Here is a 19,880-nt window from a genome sequence, read left to right as displayed (position 1 = left end):
TTTAATGGACAAAAGAAAATGTTAAAGCGGCACAACAATCAGTCTAGAGCCGCTATGCTTCCCACCTGCGAAGCCATGTCGTTTATCCAAAAAATTCTAAAATATAATTCTCTTTGAATGTGAAGATCGAGATGGCCAGACTCCACCGATCCACTAAATCAGACCAATCCTCGCTAAGGGAAACGGTACGTAGTCGTAGGCCTCTTGACTTTGTTGTGCTGAAGAAACAGAGTATTGCTCGTAATCACATATACGCACAAAAGGAAGGCGTTGCAAGGCTTCAAGCGACGCCTGAAAGAACTCTGGAGGCTGGCCTGGATAAGAGCTGCAATTGTTTCCGCAAAACACTGCTAAAACCCCCGCCAACGGGGTCACGTTGGAGGTCGTCTGACCTTTTTGAACCATCCTAATTCTTCCCGTGGGAAGAGCCTTCGGAGCCAGCACTGCTGAGCATAATGATTTTGAGTGTATAAGTGGCGCGTAGCAGCAGCTGTTTCACGCAAAACAGGTGCAAGTTGTGCCACAACCTATTCCCGTAGCTCTTTGGCAGATGCGCCACCAATCGAATTACCGAGCCTAACTCGACGCGCGAGTGCAACATCGACTCTTGCCGATGGTTTTCCTGACGGCTTGGCACATCGAAGAATCGCGAGAAGTATGAAGTGGACGCGCCCCTTCTCGATTGCGGAACCTGGAGTGTTATCTGATATTTAAAGGTTTATATTCAAAACACCCTATTGGTAATACGCCAAGAGAACTACTTCAGGTGCCGATGCGAGCCTTGAAATCTGTCAAGGAGACGGCATCAGCACGTGCCAAGAAAATTGGCTGCGTAGCACACGGCGTGCGGGAAGAGGAATGTCACCGGCCGGATGGAGTAAAATGGCCCGATACTGTGTGTTAGTGCGAATCGATAGTTATCTTAAGAATTATGGCTGTATTTACTATTTGCTAGTCATGCTGCCGTCTCCACCTGGGTCAAATCTCGGTTCTGAGACGCTCATGCAAGTAGGGGTCGCCGCGGCACATGCAGATCTGCAAGCGTCGACCGTCACGTCTGCGTTGCTGAATGCACGTTTAGTTTGTTTTCGGGCACGACGCTGCTTTTCGTCGTTGAGTCGTTTGCTGGCAGTACACTATCTTTTGTTTTATAAGTACCCTGTACCGTCGCTTACCTTCTGTGTATCGCTGTCTCGTAGCTAGCCCCTCCCGGAGTCAACCCAATCGGAAGACGAGTGCGTCGAAGAAACATGAGGAAAACTGTTTTTTTACCAGTGATATCATTTTGCGCTTGGCTGTGAGGGCTTTCAAGTGAACAATTTAATATTGTCCCCACCTCTTCCTCGAGGAAGGGTGTGGAAATGAAAAATACGTGCTTTTGCCCGTTGGCAAGTGCTTGGTCAGTTGGCCACGCGAACCACTAGATATTACTTCGAATGATCGTTTGGATTGGCATGATGCTTGATACTCGTTTCCTTACTCACGGATGCTTCATCAAAACACCTCAGATTCTGTGTTGAATCTCATCGGAACGCTCTGTCAGTAACATCTGTCTGAGGCCTATCATCGAGCGTCGCTGCGGTCATAGGTTACTGGCCGTGTGACACGACAGGGGAAGACAAATGCAACTGGCGAGGCTGGGTTATGTTCAGCCGAGTGTTTCTGATAGGACAGATATCAGTCTAACTGTCCGAAAAATGAGAGCACTGGTGTTTCTCGGCCAGCTTCGTCGCAGTAATGTCGGTGGCTGCCGTTGCACTCGGTGACTGAGGCAACGGCATCAAAGTTTTCAGTTTTTGCCTGTCGATGACGTAAGCCTTTCAGAGTGGACGCAGCCTCTAGTATTTTTTTTCTACTCTTCTAATAGGTTTCAATTCACGAGTAGTCTTTGTTTCTCTTCGCTGTTTCGTTGGCAGCCACTGCCGGCGACCCGCCTTGGAAGTATCAACGTTCCGGATTTGTGTTAAACACGCACGTTAGTTGGGTGTTGTTAATCTAGTACTGAATCCTTTTTTTCATTGTGAAGTCCAATTGCGTCTTACACGCATGCCTGTACACAACAATATCAACAACACACTTAAACGCATATGTGCAGCTTCCTTCCCGGCCTCCGCTCTCGAGTTTTTTGTTGCTCTAATTGCCCGCCTCTGCGGACGGTCATCTATGAGGGGTTACCCAGCTTTTAGTTTTTCCTGGACCCGTTGCATGACTCTGCAAACTTCCTCAAGAAGGACATCCTCGAGGAAAGGTGTTTTCGATTCGGCGTGGACGCATTTCCGTCTTGGGCTGTGCGTGTGTTCCGCCGCTGCCTTCCGCCATCTTCTGAATTTCGTCCAGCCCGTTTCCGTACAGGTCTGTTCAGCTGATCTGTGTGTTGGTTGTTTTTGAGAGAGCCGTTTTTCTCACGGCTTCCGACAGACAGCCCCGCCGTCAGTGCCTCTGAGTCTCCGGCAAGATGATCAACCTCAGCGTTTTAGGCGCGAATCCCTATGTGCAGAATCACCATTTGCGGGTGATTGGAGTTGCTATCACGTTTTTTTCAATCATCATATCAAATTTTCTCCTGGTATACTTTGAGGTGCGTCCCCGCTCTTGCCCATTTCCAAGAAAATTTCTGCACTCGGTCACTACCTACGACCACTGACTTTTTACTGCGTCGTTTGCCACACGTTGACTGAAGCGTTTCTGTGTAAACGGACATGGCCGTTAGTCGTCAGTCCCTCGCCCACATGAATGTAGGCCTTTCGTATCTAATTGTGTGGTCGGCGTCTGCAAGAGAGACCGCAAAACCCGGATCCACTTGTCTTGGGTTCATTCACACGCCTTTTACTCGAGTGTGGCTTGCTGCGACCACATTGTAGGCGGTCTATCGCAGCTTTCATTGAGCTGGGACGCTCGGTCTAAAATCAGAATTCTTGGAGCAGACGCTGACTTTTCGCACATTTGTTGGTGCTTAGGAAGACGCTGAACGTTTCCGTATCGCTACAGTTCTTACACCGCTCATGCCTCCAGTACCTTTTAGTGGTACCGTGGTTGCTTGGAGTAGCGCCTCCCCCCTATCGGAGAAGTTCAGTCCATGGTGATTCATGTCCCCGGGGGGCGAAGACTGCATCGATTTGATTGCATCTGTCTCTTTCTCAAAATTCGTTGTTCCCTACGAGCGTTTGGAACGGGTTTTCTTGTCCACCTGGTTGGATAGTTCTGGAAGGAAGTGAGAAACGCGACATGAAGTCTCTGGCAAGACTATCGCTAGTTTACAGTAGTGTTGATCCTTTTTTGAGAGTGAACGTCGTATGCTTGTTCATTCACATACGTTGTGGTTCCCTTTTCGCAGGCGAGCACTTCTGGAATCACTTCTTCGTGGGGAATTTTTTTCGTTCAGCCGGTCAAGGATTGGCACACCTGGTGGAATCCTGCGCAACAGACCATCTGCGAAATCGCTACCAACGTAGGCAGTGTTCGAGTTTCACGGCATAGCTCCAGTCGCTTTCCACATCGAGGGCGGGTATTCCTGGTGGTATCTGCCAGCAACGCACGTTGCGTTTTAGATGTGTCATCCAACGTTCTGCAGTGCCGTGCCAGCTGCCTCGTCTGTCACTTCACTCTGTTTGTCAGCAAAAAGCGCCTTCTTTTATGGTATCCCCTCTGGCATTGTCACTTCAATCTGCACCTACAGCGCAGCAACAAACATGCCTGTTGTTTTATATGGTAGGAAGCGTGTCCACCGAGTGTTTCACTGTAAGATCCGCCCAGCACCTTCCAGTGACCGCGAAGGCCACCGTTCGTGAGAAAGGATTCATCCTTTGACAAAGGCGGGAGAACTCATCTATGCTGTGGAAGTGTAGATGTCAAGGTGGTGTTAAGTGTTCTCAGTGCTGGTTCCCATGTTCAACCATGTATTTCGCTTGTGCAAGCCTTCACGGCTATGGTGCGACACATGCTTCAGGTGATCGTGCTTTTCCGGAGTACAGGACAGTATGGAGTTCTTCGGAGTGTCTCTTCTCGGTGGCGTTCTTACTTTCCGCGAGTCTTCCATCAATCAAAAAAATGAACAACTTCGTTCTTTGGGGGAACGCAACTGCGAAATAGGCATACACGGCGCCATTTCTGCATTCAGCTATTCGGATGGGACATTGTTACTGTTTACCGGCCACGGAGATACAACTAAGGGATGTAGCGTTGCAGCAGTAGCTCACTGTCCGTGTCTGGAAGTCGGAACGTGCATGTACTTTCGATGATCTATGATACCAGCGAATCATGTACCGGCTCCCACTGCGGCTCGGCGGTTATGTGTGTTGCTTGTGATCCCCAGAGCACACTCCTGGAAGGCTATGAGTGGAAAGATGCCTACAAGACAACATTCGCGGATGTGGACGCGTCCACGCTGTGTAGCTCCGTTTTCAAACTCATGATCGTTGCCATGGTGGTATGCAGGATATCCGCATATTTTGCACTTCATCTTTTGTCGTCAGGAGGCCGATACTGACAGACTAGTCAGGGGTTCACACAGAAACTTTTAGTAATGTAGATTTTCTCTCTTCGTGGGTCGTTTCTGATTGCGCGCAACCGTTACAAGCTGTTCGTACATTGATATCGTTTCCGCTGACCCATGCAGCCTACCGCACGATTTGTGACGCGGTCGTTAGCGGCATCATAGGCAGTTCCGGTGTATCACGAACCCAACCACCCATTAGGAAATAGCGTATATGTCGGTGCAAATGAGATCGTTCTTTGTTTGTGAATGCTCTTGTGAGCTTGATGTTTGTCGCTGTATGTGGTGGTCAGACTGGATTCGTCATGATCGCCTGCCCCTGTGTGCTGGCAGTCCTCGTCACGTACTCGAAAATGCAAGGCGATCCTGAGTTTAACTCCCATCCATACTATGCCCACTGCAAGTTTGCCATGGTATGTTTCGCCGGGTATCATTCTCTTCGCTGAGACCAATGGTTTCAAAACATGTTTAGCTCTCGTCGTGGTGGAACTATGAGAGACTATGAGGACCGCACGATCATCTTTCTCAGCACATGAGCTGGGCACCACTTAATGTGTATCTCCCATCCAGAGCAAAGGGTCGAGCTCTAGCGAACGGCAGTGGGGGCACGTCGAGGACCTGAGAAGCGGGTGGTCTTTCTATGCGAGAAACCAGGGCTTATGGGGGGAGTCTTTTGTGGTCACACAGGCACCATGTCTGTTGTCTGCTGGAATGTGAAAGATGTAACCACTTAGAGACTGCGAGCATGTCTGAGGGGGAAACTGTAGCTTTTCGGTGGCGACACGGGTTGTGCAGCTGCGCCAAAAGAGAGGGCGCGTGGAGGATCTAAGTACCAATCTCGGAATTGTAACTTCATGCGAAACTGTCTCTGGTGTACCGTCGTTCGCCTTCTCTTCTCTGCGTTTACAGGCGTTTTGTGAATAAATTCCTCATGTAACGCAAGCAAAGCACGACCCCATTTTTCTTGTCTGTATGCTCTTGCTGCTCCAGGGTATCGTGATGTCCTGTACTATCATCATAATATTTTGCGCCGCTGGATTCATGGCTGTCTTCAACATCACAAAGTAGGTGCTTTTTTTCACGTGTGAGAAAATTTGTTTCGCATTCGGGGCGAGAAGATATCAGGGGTTTCACTTTAAAGACTGTGGCTGACTACTGGCTTCCTGCGACACTGTCCACTTTGCCGCTTCAGTAGCGATGTTCAAAGACACTTTTTTCGCTTCATTCGACAGTGTGGCTCTCAACTGCACTCGTCTAGACCTTTCGCTTTTCGATTTATATTATCCGTTGCGAGGGAACACTCATGACTGTGGACTGAAGATGACAGCGTTTCGTCGTATGTCATCATTGGCCGCTTCATTCTCTTTGTATTCTCAGCTGGTGTGCCGTTTGCATGTATATATCATTCAGCATTTGACCGGTTTTGTGATACACCATGTAAGGAGCTTTTTTTTAACCGTGTGGCGATGGCGGAAATGTGTCTATGGGCGTTTTCTGATGTTTCCGTGCAGTGTGGGGACCAAGCTCTCGTTTACGATGAGGGAGGCTGGCCTGGTCACGATCGCTATGAGTCTCACACAAGGGCTCGTCGTCTTTGCATATCAGAGGCAAGTCACGTTTTTATTTGTATTTTTGAAGCGCGCTGTTGTTGCTCGGGCAGTATACGTGGCTGGAGCCCTTCTACAGTCTGAGTGTTCAACCAAGAAAACAGCGGAATGGCTTTCCAGATTTCTACAGAGTAGACGATCCTGTTGATGTGACTCTCCAAAAGGTCTATCGTCTAATGGTAAGGACAAAGGCCTTTTAAGTATTTTATGAAGGTTTCGAAACCCCTCAGCCGTTTCTGTCGGGTTTTCTCCGATGTGCTTTTACCCTATTTTCTATTTCATCGATGGTCTTAACACTTATCGAGCACGCAACGTTCTCAGCTGCGTGCCTCCTTTGTGCGTGTTCCAGTGAGGCACTGTCGCTGTCAGACTATCCACGTGAGAAATATTTTGCGTGTTACGTGTCATTGCTGTATACGTTTCTGATGTGTCCCAAAAAGGATTTTTGCCTTGTTTTCATGCTTCAGAGATCGTGCACTACTCTCAACGAAATTCGAATTTGAGCGCCTTGATTGGCGTCAAGTTGACGACACCAAGGAGGCTTATCGAAAGCTCATGCAGTATGACATGGAACGCCTTCAGGCGGCAAAGTTTGGAGGCCTACAATCGCCGCAAGAAGTGGCGCGACAGAGTAGGTGGTACTAGCCTGTCAGGAGATTCAAGATTAATCGGAAGCCTGAGTGACCAGCCCAGTGATTCCGTAGATGATTCGTATGTTCTGGAAGACCGAGGATATCGTCTGGAACCGATAGCGTGCAGCAGAAGCGCGTGGAAGTTGCATCTGGCATAACTGACGTCGTGGCACGGTTACACATGATCTCTCACTTGCTCCGGAGCAGTTTGGCTCTGCTGGACACGTGGCCTCTACAAACTGGGATGCATGCTAGCTTCTATCTAGACAGCCAGTGGTATTTGAGATCGCAGCCTCCGTCGTGAATATCTGTAAAAGCAGTGGCTGGCATTCCTGTCGTCATTTGTGACAACTACACCGTTCCCGTACCTTCGGACCTTTGCGTGGTGTTGAACGAATCAAACGTTTTGTGGTAGCCTGCATAGTGACGTCGTGACTGTATGAAGGTGAACGGCGCCGGGAGCCTACGTGAAGGAAAACAAAGCACTAGACGACTTCCTTTCTGGTCGTTGTGTATTACTGCTATGGCACAAGTCCTCCTCTGCAATGTGCATGTTTTCGGCAATCAGGTTTGAACGAGAATTTAGAAGGCCACGACAAATTCGTACTCCAACATCTGAACCCTTGGTAGGACGCCTCTATAATACGGCGTTCAAAACATACTACCCGCCAGATTCGGCCCTCATTTTGTTTCTATTCCGGCTGTCTCGGACACCCATATAGGGAGCGCAGCTCGGTGGAGCGCGCACGTTCACGGCCTACAGGGCCGTGTGTACTTGTGTCCAGTGAATGCGGCCGTGGGTATTCCTGAGCTTTCGACACATAGACAAAATCGTTGTCCAACGGGGAATGTCAACGCAGGGCCCCGTTAACACAAAACAAGTGGGCTCCGCGTTTGTAAATAACTGGGTTCTGGTTTGGCCCCCCACAACAGGTATCCAGGTGTTTGTCTGTCGCGCCAGGTTGACGGTTCAGGCCTGGCGTAGGCGGGCTTTCTTGTCACTAGAAATCATTTCAAAGTTATCTGGAAAACTAAAAGTGCGCTGGCCGTAGGTTTTTTGATATCCAGAAGCATCATATCTGGCGCTTTGGAGAAGCGTACGCCTCTCCATCTCAGCCGTTCGTAGGGATGCGGCTGGGCAGGAACGATTCTTTAGCAGATCTGAAGCTGCTAAACAGTGCTGGTGTGCATCCTCTTTTCCTCTCATCTCTATGTCTTGCCATCCCGCGTGGGCATGTTCGTAACTCACTTCGTATATCATGAATGCCGCTTTTCGTCATTTACCGACACTTTCAAGGACAGCCATGCGTACCAGTGGGATCAGGCGTGCAGGGGGACGAAATTCGGGCTCCCTGGACGACATGAGGGGTTCGCATCATATGGCTACCATATAAACATACTGCTTGGGTAGATCCAGGCTCTTCTTAATCTGGAATATATGCACGTATGACTGCATGAGCTTCCTTCCCCTTCCTCCAGTCCGTCTGTGGCGGGGTACGGGTAGTTCGCTGATGGAAGTGGTGACACAGCCGTTAGTAACGGCCGAAGCGTTACCACACAGAGCCGTTCTTTTGAAATATGTTCCGGCGAAGCATCTGTGCCGCATGACAGCGGCAAAAGACACGTTTGTAATGCATTAAGAACTTCGTAAAGTGACTGAACCTTTTAATCAAGCTGTCAGATAGAGCGACCAGCAGAGTACGCAGTAACTGCAGTGGCCAGAGCTGTTTGCAATTACAGCTATTGTCCCACGGCCCTCAACGCAGAAACCGTCACTGCACACCGTATTCCATTCAAGGGCCCTCGAGGATGTGCCAACTGCGCTGTCAAGCAGCACTGCTGTCGTGCATCCGCTTTTGCGCCTAAACACCATCTTCGATGAGCATTTCGGCCAGCAGGGCTTACGTGCAGTGTAAGATCAGTCTTCAACTTACAGCACAATCTTGAACTCGCAGTAGAGTAGCCCGTGTTTCGAAGCCCATAGAGTGCCCTCCCTCCTTCCGAATCTTCATTCCGGTCCACCATGCGGGCCAGCTGAGCGAACAAGCCGGAGTATTTATTATGTAAAGATCATCCACAATTGTTAATAGTTCATTCGGCTGTCGCGTAACACGAAGTAGTTTCTCCTCGCTGCAGGACGGCCCACACCACAGCCCTGGAATGCGTTTGAGTCGGCCAACGCCAGCATCTGAACAATTTAATCAGGGCAGTTTCCATGTCCAACAAGCGTCATTTGTTGGATGTTGCTACATGGAACCTCTGGCATCCACGAGCCGTAACACATGCCCCTTGGTGAATCGTGTTAATCACTGTCGCATCCGCGGACGGCAACGCCTTCAACCAGGAGGGCAATCACGGCTAGCCCACGGTTTGTACGCGTAATTCAACGGTTGTGACCTTGGAGCCGCGGACGGCTGCTGCGGGACGCAGAGGCGTGTTTCAACAACCGGCGTTGAGGTCGCCGCGACGCAGCAGAGCTGTTGCGGGGTCGCTTCCGGACGAGGTAGTGCCTCCATTGTCACTTGACTTGGTCGCCTTCATTTTGTCGACCAATAGTCTGTCGTGAGGGCGAGACCATAGGAAAGTTGGAGACGCTCCTGCAATCGTCTTTGTAGGGAAAGGACGTGTTTCTCAGTATAAAACCACAGATCGACCACCGGTATTCTCCTTACGGGCTCCACTGTTGCAGGCGCGAAGTATCCGACGCTTCCGTTGCTTGGCATTCTTTAGCCACTTTGATGGTGCATTGCGTGGACTGTGATGATTGAGTTGCCTCATCTGCATAGCAATCATTTAAGGTGTGTCCATAAATTTGTACACATTGGGAGAACGAGGACGTCTCGAGGGTTGGAGATAAGTGAGTGGTCAACGGCAAACGGGGCGCGTCGTGGCCAATGGCGTGCCACTGCTGTCTGGAAGTGGTTTGTGTGTCGCATTCGCATCCAGTTCCTTGAGTAGTCGTTTTCTATCTCCGTATTTGTGAAGCGGTGTAGGGCTCTTTCCGATTGCTCGGGATGTGTTGTTGCGCTGAGCTTCAAGTGTGCTAGTTTCCTTCGCTGATGATGTCTGAGGCAGTTGAAGTTCAACTTCGCATGACCAGTGGCCAACCGGACTGGCGGCAGAGCGGACCAGCTAGCATCACCGCTGTGTAACCGGGCGTTGTGGCTAGCCGGAGACAACTGTCCCCCAATGGTATGAAGGTGCAAGTAAGGGACGAGCAGCCAGTTTCATTCAAGGCCCGTATGGGTTATCCGCCTCTGTGTAAACCTTTCTTCGTAGGGTTAAGGGCACGCGATTTGTGGTTTAGGGTTACCATGTTATCATCGTGTAGTGCCGTCGGTTCAGGATTGAGGCAGATAAGAGGGGCTATCCACGACCCGGGCAGGGCCTCGGGGAAGGCCTCTGTCAACGCAACTATCTACGTAATCTGTGGGTCGTCAAATAATGCAGGTGCTGTGATAGTGTGTCTCTTCCCTGCGCTGAAGAGATTCCCATTGATCCTTGAAGATTATGCTGTAGTAGAGCTTAATTTCCCCGTTCGCTCTACAATTCATGGGTTTTTGGTTTTGGGTGACCGACATGATGTGTGACACAGCAGAATGGTCACCGGTTTGTTCGTGACCGTTGCGGTCGTCGTTTGAGACGGATGTAGCTGTCACGAGCGGATGCCTGCTTTAGCGTTTTTGCATTTCTTCCGTTAACGTGTGTGTCGCGACTTTAAAACGGATTGTGGACGACTCCCCTTTTGTCATATGTGACGTGGATCTGTGACATCTGGATGGAGGGAGGGTGTGGATAGCACTGGATGCTAGCAGCCAGCCTCCTCTTCTGAACACCCTGTGGATACAATCTGAAAAAGATGCTCAGATAGGTAAACCTGCAGACTTGTCTGTGAACCATTACCATATGCAGCAACGAGTCCCCACAGGCGTACTTGATGCGTTGTGGTTCTGTTAGTGGGCGAAAAGCTGCTGCTTCGATGTGCCTGGTATCACCAGTGCAGTTATGAGAGAGTTGAGGTTCCAGGTGCCCCGCTAAGCAACCGAGCAACTAGCTGTACCGACTCCAGCTCATGCATACCTGTGAAGTCCGGTGACATAATGGACGCTAGAAGGGAGGGACTAGACCTGATTTCCATCATACCAGCTTGACCGTAGAAACATCCATAAGGTCAATGAGCAGTGCCCCTTTCACGCTGATCCCTCGCCGTGCTTGTCCGTCCAGGGCGACGAATACCGCGTAAGCTCTGCGATGTTTATCCATTGCTCCGAATACAAGACGGAACGTTTGCTTAAGTCACGTGTATGGGAGACATTGACGCAGCAGCTGCACGTGGGCCACCGCCTGGTAACCTTGTGAGTGACTTCTTCACCAGAGATGATGAAAAGTAGTGGAGAACCGAATATGCACCTTACGGGCGAGGCAGCTGCAGCTGTGCTCGAAGGCGGCAAAGTGGTTGCGACGTCATCAGAGACAAAGAATGAGAGCGGAGACGGTCGGACGGGAAGCTACACGCCAAACAAAGATGGAGTCGTGCTACAGCAAGAGCAAGGAGAAATTGCCACATCTCGAACGCCTTGGAGACTTGCAGACACAAGGACTCGACAGGGGAATGCTCGAGCGTCAACCGAAGAGAACTCGGACTCGGCAACGGTACGAATGTTGACCACCTGCACCGATCTTGTGGTAGCTTCGCGAAAGGGAATGAGTGATGCAAAAGACGACCCGAACGAGCGATCCATTCCTACGCTTCTGAAAAGTCCAGATACGGCTATAACATACCCTGAACAAATGGCGGACCCAGCCGCAACCGGAGGGGCGAATCCGGAAAGGTGTTGCACGGAAGCTCGCGAAGCATTCACACTGCCGTCGAGGTCAACATCTGCTTCGTCGGTTGAGCAGCACATGTCACAGCCCATTCCGCGACTCCTTGCAGCGACCGTGGCCGTCAGGTTTCGTTCTCTAGATGCCTTGCACGCTAAAAATTGTCCCGTCGAGCCTTCGGCTCGCATGCGTGAGCAGATGAGAACTGACGGTGACGTAGTTGGTCGTTTGTTGGGAGCTGAGTCGCGGACGACTGAGGAGGGACCTGGGCGGTTCCCAAAGCCGGCAGCACACGGTGAGGAAGTGGATCGTGAACGCGATGCCGAAAGGCGTACCTTCAACGTGATACCGCCGCGCTCACCTCCGGCCCAGCAATGCATAGCGACACCGGCACGCCAACTTAACCAAATGCCAGAGATACGTTCGGCGTCTAAGGAAACGCGTGCAGATTCCGCAAACGCCAGTAGACAGGGAACGTCGAATGCAACGTCGACAGTGCCCAAGGTATTTTCGCCGACAGCGTCTGACAGAAACGTCGGGTCCATATTCACTGTGTACAGTCCGCCCATACCATCGGGCCACGAGACCAACGAACAGAAAACAGCATTGTCGTCACCTCAGGGACAAAACATCACCTCTCCGGAGCGACTGTTGTCCATAGGTCCGCCTCCATTCACGGAACGCCCAACGTATAAAACTTTCCACAGCTCACCTCTTCGTGCCAAGTGGAGTGAAAGTGAGGAATCCGCGTGTCAGCTCACTGAACGCGCTGGACAAATTCCTATATCAGAGGGATCCACCACCAGTTGTAGAGGCGAGGATGAGTGTGGGCTACCAATGGTTAGCCGTGATAGCCTCTCCGATTCAGTGCGACGGAAAGAAGCTGATAAGCAAACCGCGTCGGATCCTGCACCTCCGCGTGTTCCTTTGACCTCAACAATCTTGGCTGACCGCCGTTCTGTGTTTTACAAGACGCAGATGTGCCCCCATGCGATCCGTGGTCGTTGCCGACTCGACAAGCGTTGTAGCTTCGCCCACAGCAAGCGGGAACTCCGCACACCTCCGAAACTCGACAAAACGAAGATATGCGCCAGCGTGAAGGCAGGGATCTTGTGCCCAAACGGTAAGATAACTGTTTTCTGTACAATGTGGCAATGTTTGCTAAAGGACGAGAACGATAAGCCTTGTGAATACACTGATGAGGATCCATGGGATGCTCTGCTTTTTTCCCAGCGCATAGCCTGGTCGTTGAGCCAATCCTAGCATGTGCTTCACTTGTTCCTCAAAGGCACACAAAGCTTGCTTGCACGTCTATTTCGCACATGTGAAACTCATATTCAGTTGGGGTGTCGAGCAATGGCCAAGGATAGTCGCTTTTTGGCATGTGTACGTTTTGTGTAGTGTCGCATTTTCTCTCTCGTAAGTGGGGAACGCGAGTGGCCGCTGGGTAGCAAGATACCAGTTGTCCGAGGTTGTTTATTTCACGTCCGAGCGCATCGATACTTCAAGGCTTTGTTCCAGACCGACAGCCGCACCAGGCGTGACTTGTACTGATGTCATTTTAACATGCTCTACTTCGGTTTTCTCCAGGTGACGCCTGTTCCTTCGCGCACAGTCGGAATGAGCTGCGCCACACCGTCGCTTTTTACAAAACAAACATGTGCCGCAACTGGAAGGCCGGAGCGTGTTTACATCCAGAGACATGCAACCACGCTCACGGAATGTACGAGCTGCTTTTCTTTCGCAGCTTAGCTGCAGGATCCGGCTGCAGGGATTTCAAAAAAGAAGAGGAGGTGTGCATGGGTATGGGGTCGGGAACTGGCAATTTAGACTCTGCGAAAAACAGCGATACAAATGATTGGAAGTTGTTTACGGGGAAGGACCTGGAGGACGAGCGCAATGGAACAAGCAACGGAACTGGCGTCCGTACTGAAGATAACCGAAGAGTGTTTGCGTCATCCACTCTAGAATCTCTCACCCGTCAGCAGGACCTGCTCAGTAATTCGATCACGTCCGCACCCTCGCAGGGACATCAATATGAAACAGTCTTCCCTACTTCAAGAGGAACCGAACAAGACTACAAGCAGCGCACTTCGTATGAGCAGCCGGATCCCGCGACCAGACGACAATACTGTCTCGGAAGCTTCGAATCACGCATCCACTCTTCTGCGAACAGATTGGAAAGTCCAGAACGGAGGAAATACTCTGGTAACGAAAATATCCAGGAAGCTGGAAGCAACAAGGTCGAAATCCCTGTGCATGATAGCACTCGTACAGATAAGGGCAGAGTCCGGCTGCCTTCCGAGGGAGGTTCCAAGCATGGCACCACGGGTACGCGGAAAGGACGGAAGAGAGGATCCGGCGCTTTTGCGGGCTGCAGGAACGGAAAAGCAGTGAGCGGTTCTTACCCAACGTCGCTAGTCAGTATGATCGTTCAAAACAGGAACCGTGCAGTGTCGGGGTGGAAACAGGAGCGTCCATTTGTGGCCGATGACCGCTACAGCTGTGCAACAGTGACCACGTTGACAACCCAGAAGCAGGTCGACTGTTCATTCTTAGGTGGTTGTGGGAAAGAAACGGTCACGCAAGTATGTCGAGGGACGACGGAGGTTGGTGGCGATAAGACTGCATGCGCTACTGCGTCACAGGTGGAATCTCCTCAGACGTACCTGCAGTCAACATCGCTTCAGAAAGAGAACATAGTGACACGCAAAGACATGGGAATGAAGAGGCGGGGCATGCGTAAGACAGCTGAGAACTTCACGATGATGGCAGAGGTCTCTGAAGCGGGAATTCGTCCTCCTCCGCCACCGCCGCCACCGAAAGCTGTCGAGCATATCGATCTATTTGATGACAGCGCCTTGGGTGTGGCTGCAACCGGATTGTGGCCTTTTCTTTCTGCTGTTGCGGGGAACACGCAGCACATGCGGCGACAGAAGGACATGCAGCTCCTACTACTACAGCTTCAACGACTGAAGCGCGCACAAGTGGACCACGTTTCCGGAGAGCTGCTGGAAGAGGTTCAGCAGCAGCTACTAAAAGCAGCGACGAGGCCAAAATGTCAGCAGCAGACAAATGCGGGTGGAATGTGCCTTCAGAGAAAGGGGACAGGGGAGTCCAGGACGACTGAGTTACAAGAGGGTGCCGAGTTGCACGACGGCTCTGAAAATGAGGATTCGTATTTGAAGCGTCAGTTTTCCTCGTCAGAGCTGCTAGGTGAGGGTTCAAAAAAGGGGACCCGTCCCGGCAACCGGGAGCTGAGACAGGAGAGTGACACCACCAATGCTGCTCTCATAGCTCTTGCGAATAAACTTTTGCCTAGTATGGTACAGCCTTACTCTGGAAGGGGCGCAAATATGCCAGCCGTGAACGATAATTGCGTCCGGCACCAGCAGGTGCCAGCAATCTGCAAAAATGCGCTGATCCCAGCGGTGGCTGTGGAAGATGACGTGCCGGTGCGGATGGGATGCAAGACGCCGCAGGAAGCACACCCTTCAATCCACATGCATGAGTCATCCAGCCACGAATACCGGTTGTTCGACGTCAGCAATGCTGCGAGTGACATGCCGGTTCCGCCAGTCGCAACAATTCCAGATCTGGCGGGTGTTAATGCATCGGTGGCTCTCCAACGAGCCGCCAGCGACCGTGTTCACGTGATGTATGAAGAGGCTACTGAAAGACTAACGCAGGAAGAAAGTTCGATGGAAGCCCAAACTACCTCCTGTAGCCCCGTGAATTTACCCGCCTCACTCTCACCAGCCCCTCTCCCAAATGAAGAAACGGGAAGCTTCGAGTGTATGGATACTGGCGTGTCATGGTCTATAACTGAAGGATCGAGGAACGTCCGACCACCGTCAGTGTCTCCAGGAGCAGCTGTAGAGATTGTTGGCATTTCCAATGGATTGCCAGAGCTCGCTTCACCACAAACCTGGATTTTAAGCAGAACGGATGTGGCTGATAATGTAGATGTCGAGTGGGACAGAAGAGAGGCGGCGCGCGTGCCGTTCGTGACACGCGATGAGTCATCACCAGAGGCGGAAGCGGCAGAAGTTTTTGCAGCGCTCTGTCGAGAATCCGCAGAAACTGGAAGACGGTCTACAGAGTTCCCAGCATTCCCATACCCCCCAATAGATATAGCACAGCGGGCGTTGGTGGCGGAGAAAAACCACCGACGTCGGCAACGATTTGAAGAAGCCAGCGACAATGACAGCACCACAATGGAGAAGGAACTTAGAAGTCTTTCCATCGAAGGGGCGTCTGTTAGTCGGGCGGTCGATTGGCTGGCAATGGCATTACCGACGGAGGATTCCTGCACCGTGCATAGCCGCGGGGATATGTTACCTGGTAGAGCAGACTGTGCAATACGGACCTCCCTGGGACCGCCAGTGCCAGTAAGTTTCCCTGGGACGACAGAAACGCCTGTGCAGCTCGATACTGGCCTTACATGGAGGGATGGGCACGAGTTGTGGGGAGGAGATATGTTGGAATCGCCACAAGATATTCCCTGGATGCCAGCAGCACTACCAGGACACGAAGACCACGTCACCGGTTTGACAAGCCCGGGAAGCCCCCCCGGGAACGCGCCCGCTTTAACTGCCATAGAGTCGCGTTCTGGCTTCCTCCGTCCCCTAGGTTGGTCAGAGCTCAACGGTGATGCTGGCTCTTTCCAACCCACCCAGGCTCACTCGGGGTCGACAGACACCACAGGTTTGAGTCTTGCAGTGATACGTCAGCAGCTGGAAGTTAGGGAGGCGACAGTTGTCAAGAGAGACAAGGAGCATGCGGATGGAGAGACGGTAGCACCGCGTTTTGACGTCACCTCTGAGACCAGTCCTGGGAGCCCTGAAGGCAGCGCAGCGTCAAGCGATAACAGTGGCAGCAGTGAGCCATCTTGGGACGCCAGTGTCGGCGCCACACCTTCGGTTTTAGAATCGAGTACTCCCTCTACTACAGCTGGCTACGGGTCGCCTACGTGGAGGAACAAGACAGCAAATTGCGTCATCGTCCCACAGGATGAAACAGGACACAAGAAGCAACTGTTAGTGGAAGCTGAGAAGTGCTTCGAGGAGGGTAACACAAAGTCATTTTGTACGATCAGTGGGCAGCAGATCCGTGGTGATGCTCTGCTTGGAGACAAAAGCGGAGCTCAGCAAGCCTTGACTTCACTACCCGGCGAAGACTCTTCGTCGGCCAATCGCATCGAAAGCATATCAGCACAGTGCAGTGTTCCAGAGGATTTCGCCGTTCCTAGCGGCGGAATGAATGAGGCAGATTTAGCTTTGTTGAAATTGAAGACAAGCATAGCTGGTATGGACTATATCCCTAGTAATCATGACCCAGGACATGCTTCTTGCAATCAGTGGAGGTTGACCCGCCACCCTGTACGTTCGAATTTAGTGAACAATGACGAAGAGGGACGACAAATTTCGTGTTCTGTGGACTTCACTGCATTGGCTGGAAAAGCGGTGCACCAAGGACAAGGTGTGCCGGCGTCCGAACGGGCGCTACACCACATTTGGAATCTGGACACACAGCAGGCCGCGCATCTATCTCTTGGACAGCGCCGGTCTCCGGCGGTTCAGAGTAAACACGGGATAGCAGCTGAAGATGACGCTGCTTTGGGTCCAGCATGCCGTCTTCCTTTTCGTAAGAGTGTGGAAAGCATGTGCTGGCCGTGCCGTCGTCTGTGTTGTCACTCGGAGACGGAAACGCAGAGTAGTGTGGATACCTTTGGTCATACCAGTGTAGATCCACTTACGTTAATTGAGGGTATGATGCACGCACTCGGATTCGAGGGATACAAGCATCGAGTCAATTTTTTTTGACGTATAAAAACGGTGCAACGACTAGCACGCTGCACGCGTTCGTGTTGTGGGCGAGCACACGGCCGTGTGTGTGTGTGTGTGTACGGGGGAGAACCAAGGTGTAGGGTCAATATGTCTCCTTGGCTGAACAAGTGTCGTTCGAGCAGAGCAAGGAGAGCTGTAAAGGAGCCATTAGCGTTTTGTGGGCAAGAGCAGTTATACGAGATGTGTTGGTAAAAGGCGAGCCGTCCTTTTATAATGCCTGCTGAACTGAAGCTATTGTTGTGAGACCTTCAGGAAGGCTACGTGTAACACCAGAGAAACGTGTCACTCAGTCAATTAAACCGCCCCTGTTGTGAGTAGCCTCCGTTATCGCATGTGCATGTGATTTACAGAGACCAGTCATAGTGGTCGAAAGCCCGTGAGAAAGGCAGGCGCATCGTGGCGTTTCGTGTGAGCGTCCCAAAGAGTTCCTTGAATCGTTTTTCTGCTCCGCAAATGCCTATCTTGCAAAATGCGACAGATGTATCGCATGCGTTTTACGTGTCAACATGCAGCTTCTTTTGCATTGCAGGGTTTCTTTCCTGTGAGCGATGTCCAATTTATGTCTCGGCAGCTGTAACGCCAAAAAGACAGGAAGATCACATGAAAGAGGGGAGGAGACTGAAAAGGAATATGGTGGCCTACCTATTTTTTTTTCTAAGCACGATATCCGTTATATTTTGAATATGTTGCCACAGAGTCCTTCATGTTGTTTTTCGTGACCCTCTTACCTTCCCATGTTCGCAGATTTCCTTTTTTGAGGCCCCAAAGGGTAAACCGAACTCTTTGATCCGTGTCTGGTATTGGGGCATTTTTGGTGTGACGCCTTCTGTAAATGGCCGATATACCGTCGCAGTGTCTGTGCTTGTCTCGTTTTGAGGTGAAACAGAAAATGAAGTCACAGAGGATCTACAAAAGGGAGAGTGCCCCTCAGGTCCGGCAGACATAACTTTTTAGTCGACAGGCGTGTGGTTTGGTGAACACAGTAAGATTTTTTCAGTCGGAAGGAGAGTGGTTTGGTGAGCACAGCGTGACGGCGCGAAGGAAGCGAAGGTAGGTCCCGGCACATTCCTCGCGCAAGATTATCTTTCAGAGGTGAACGGGGTCAGCACTATCTAATGGCGAATCCAATAGGCCGGGAGCACTTTTATGCCAGTTTCACTGGGACGAATAGGCCTGTCCCCCCCTCGGAGAAAGGCAGTGTTTGAGGCCGAGTTTCAAAGAGTTCCTTGAATCGTTTTTCTGCTCCGCAAATGCATATCTTGCAAAATGCGACAGATGTATCGCATGCGTTTTACGTGTCAACATGCAGCTTCTTTTGCATTGCAGGGTTTCTTTCCTGTGAGCGATGTCCAATTTATGTCTCGGCAGCTGTAACGCCAAAAAGACAGGAAGATCACATGAAAGAGGGGAGGAGACTGAAAAGGAATATGGTGGCCTACCTATTTTTTTTTCTAAGCACGATATCCGTTATATTTTGAATATGTTGCCACAGAGTCCTTCATGTTGTTTTTCGTGACCCTCTTACCTTCCCATGTTCGCAGATTTCCTTTTTTGAGGCCCCAAAGGGTAAACCGAACTCTTTGATCCGTGTCTGGTATTGGGGCATTTTTGGTGTGACGCCTTCTGTAAATGGCCGATATACCGTCGCAGTGTCTGTGCTTGTCTCGTTTTGAGGTGAAACAGAAAATGAAGTCACAGAGGATCTACAAAAGGGAGAGTGCCCCTCAGGTCCGGCAGACATAACTTTTTAGTCGACAGGCGTGTGGTTTGGTGAACACAGTAAGATTTTTTCAGTCGGAAGGAGAGTGGTTTGGTGCGCACAGCAAGACGGCGCGAAGAAAGCGAAGGTAGTTCCCGGCTCAATCCTCGTGCAAGATTATCTTTTTGTGGTGAACGCGGTTAGTACTAACTAATAACGAATCAGTTAGGCCGTGAGTACTTTGTCAGTTGTACCGCCGCGAATAGAGAAATTGGGTGACAGGTTAATAAGGTTTGATGGTCCAGCGAGGTGGTGTGTATGGTAATGCCAACCACGATATTCCGAGGTTTCCGAGTTTTGCATCATCGTGTTGCTCCCTCTTCTCACATTCATTTCACCTACATTCGTCCTCGACTTTGGTGGAGTTGTACTGAAATAGATTGTGACATCGGAGTACGGAAGGGCCCTCTCTAGACGCAAAACAAGTAGAACTTCAGGGTCGTCATGTTACGGAGGTGAACGGATGAACCGTATGCTGACACGACGTCAGATGCGTTTGAGATTTGTAGACATATATTCGGAGCTGTCACACAAGTACCTCAGTTGAAACTTATTACGCGGAAGCATGTTGTTTCGTGCGTAAGATCGGCGAAGGTATGAACGGGTGGCACAGACCATTCGGATCCCAGTGCATCCTCATCAGCAGGGAATTGAGATACCGGCGTTCGCACACAACATCCTATACAATCTCCTGTCAGGTGAAGCCAGGAAGAACGA

At 50.9% G+C, this 19,880-nt stretch overlaps 2 protein-coding genes across 2 annotated transcripts; both read left to right on the top strand.

Annotated features, from left to right (window-relative positions):
- The first annotated feature begins 1,079 nt into the window (after nucleotides 1–1,079).
- TGME49_224620 (hypothetical protein) lies at nucleotides 1,080–9,852 on the top strand. Its single transcript, XM_002366095.2, has 8 exons — nucleotides 1,080–2,578; nucleotides 3,335–3,448; nucleotides 4,313–4,426; nucleotides 4,786–4,905; nucleotides 5,483–5,556; nucleotides 6,004–6,099; nucleotides 6,567–6,730; nucleotides 7,300–9,852. Exons 1-8 carry the CDS (start codon nucleotides 2,456–2,458, stop codon nucleotides 7,359–7,361), a joined length of 867 nt encoding a protein of 288 aa, XP_002366136.1. The 5' UTR covers nucleotides 1,080–2,455; the 3' UTR covers nucleotides 7,362–9,852.
- Nucleotides 9,853–9,912: 60 nt separating this feature from the next.
- Nucleotides 9,913–18,018, top strand: TGME49_224630 (zinc finger (CCCH type) motif-containing protein). Its single transcript, XM_018780055.1, has 2 exons — nucleotides 9,913–12,678; nucleotides 13,146–18,018. Exons 1-2 carry the CDS (start codon nucleotides 11,109–11,111, stop codon nucleotides 17,378–17,380), a joined length of 5,805 nt encoding a protein of 1,934 aa, XP_018635949.1. The 5' UTR covers nucleotides 9,913–11,108; the 3' UTR covers nucleotides 17,381–18,018.
- Nucleotides 18,019–19,880: the final 1,862 nt, after the last annotated feature.

Source organism: Toxoplasma gondii, chromosome X (genome assembly GCF_000006565.2).
Source record: "Toxoplasma gondii ME49 chromosome X, whole genome shotgun sequence".
NCBI classification, from domain to species: domain Eukaryota; phylum Apicomplexa; class Conoidasida; order Eucoccidiorida; family Sarcocystidae; genus Toxoplasma; species Toxoplasma gondii.
This window is presented reverse-complemented; position numbering and strand designations above follow the sequence as displayed.

What these genes read in the sequence shown, in the direction of transcription:
- TGME49_224620 (XM_002366095.2), top strand. Translation starts at nt 2,456, where the DNA reads ATGATCAACCTCAGCGTTTTAGGCGCGAATCCCTATGTGCAGAATCAC. An exon ending in TCATGATCGTTGCCATGGTG is followed by an intron (nt 4,427 to 4,785) that starts GTATGCAGGATA and finishes TGTGGTGGTCAG; the next exon opens with ACTGGATTCGTCATGATCGC. An exon ending in CCCACTGCAAGTTTGCCATG is followed by an intron (nt 4,906 to 5,482) that starts GTATGTTTCGCC and finishes TTGCTGCTCCAG; the next exon opens with GGTATCGTGATGTCCTGTAC.
- TGME49_224630 (XM_018780055.1), top strand. Translation starts at nt 11,109, where the DNA reads ATGATGAAAAGTAGTGGAGAACCGAATATGCACCTTACGGGCGAGGCA. An exon ending in AGGGATCTTGTGCCCAAACG is followed by an intron (nt 12,679 to 13,145) that starts GTAAGATAACTG and finishes GGTTTTCTCCAG; the next exon opens with GTGACGCCTGTTCCTTCGCG.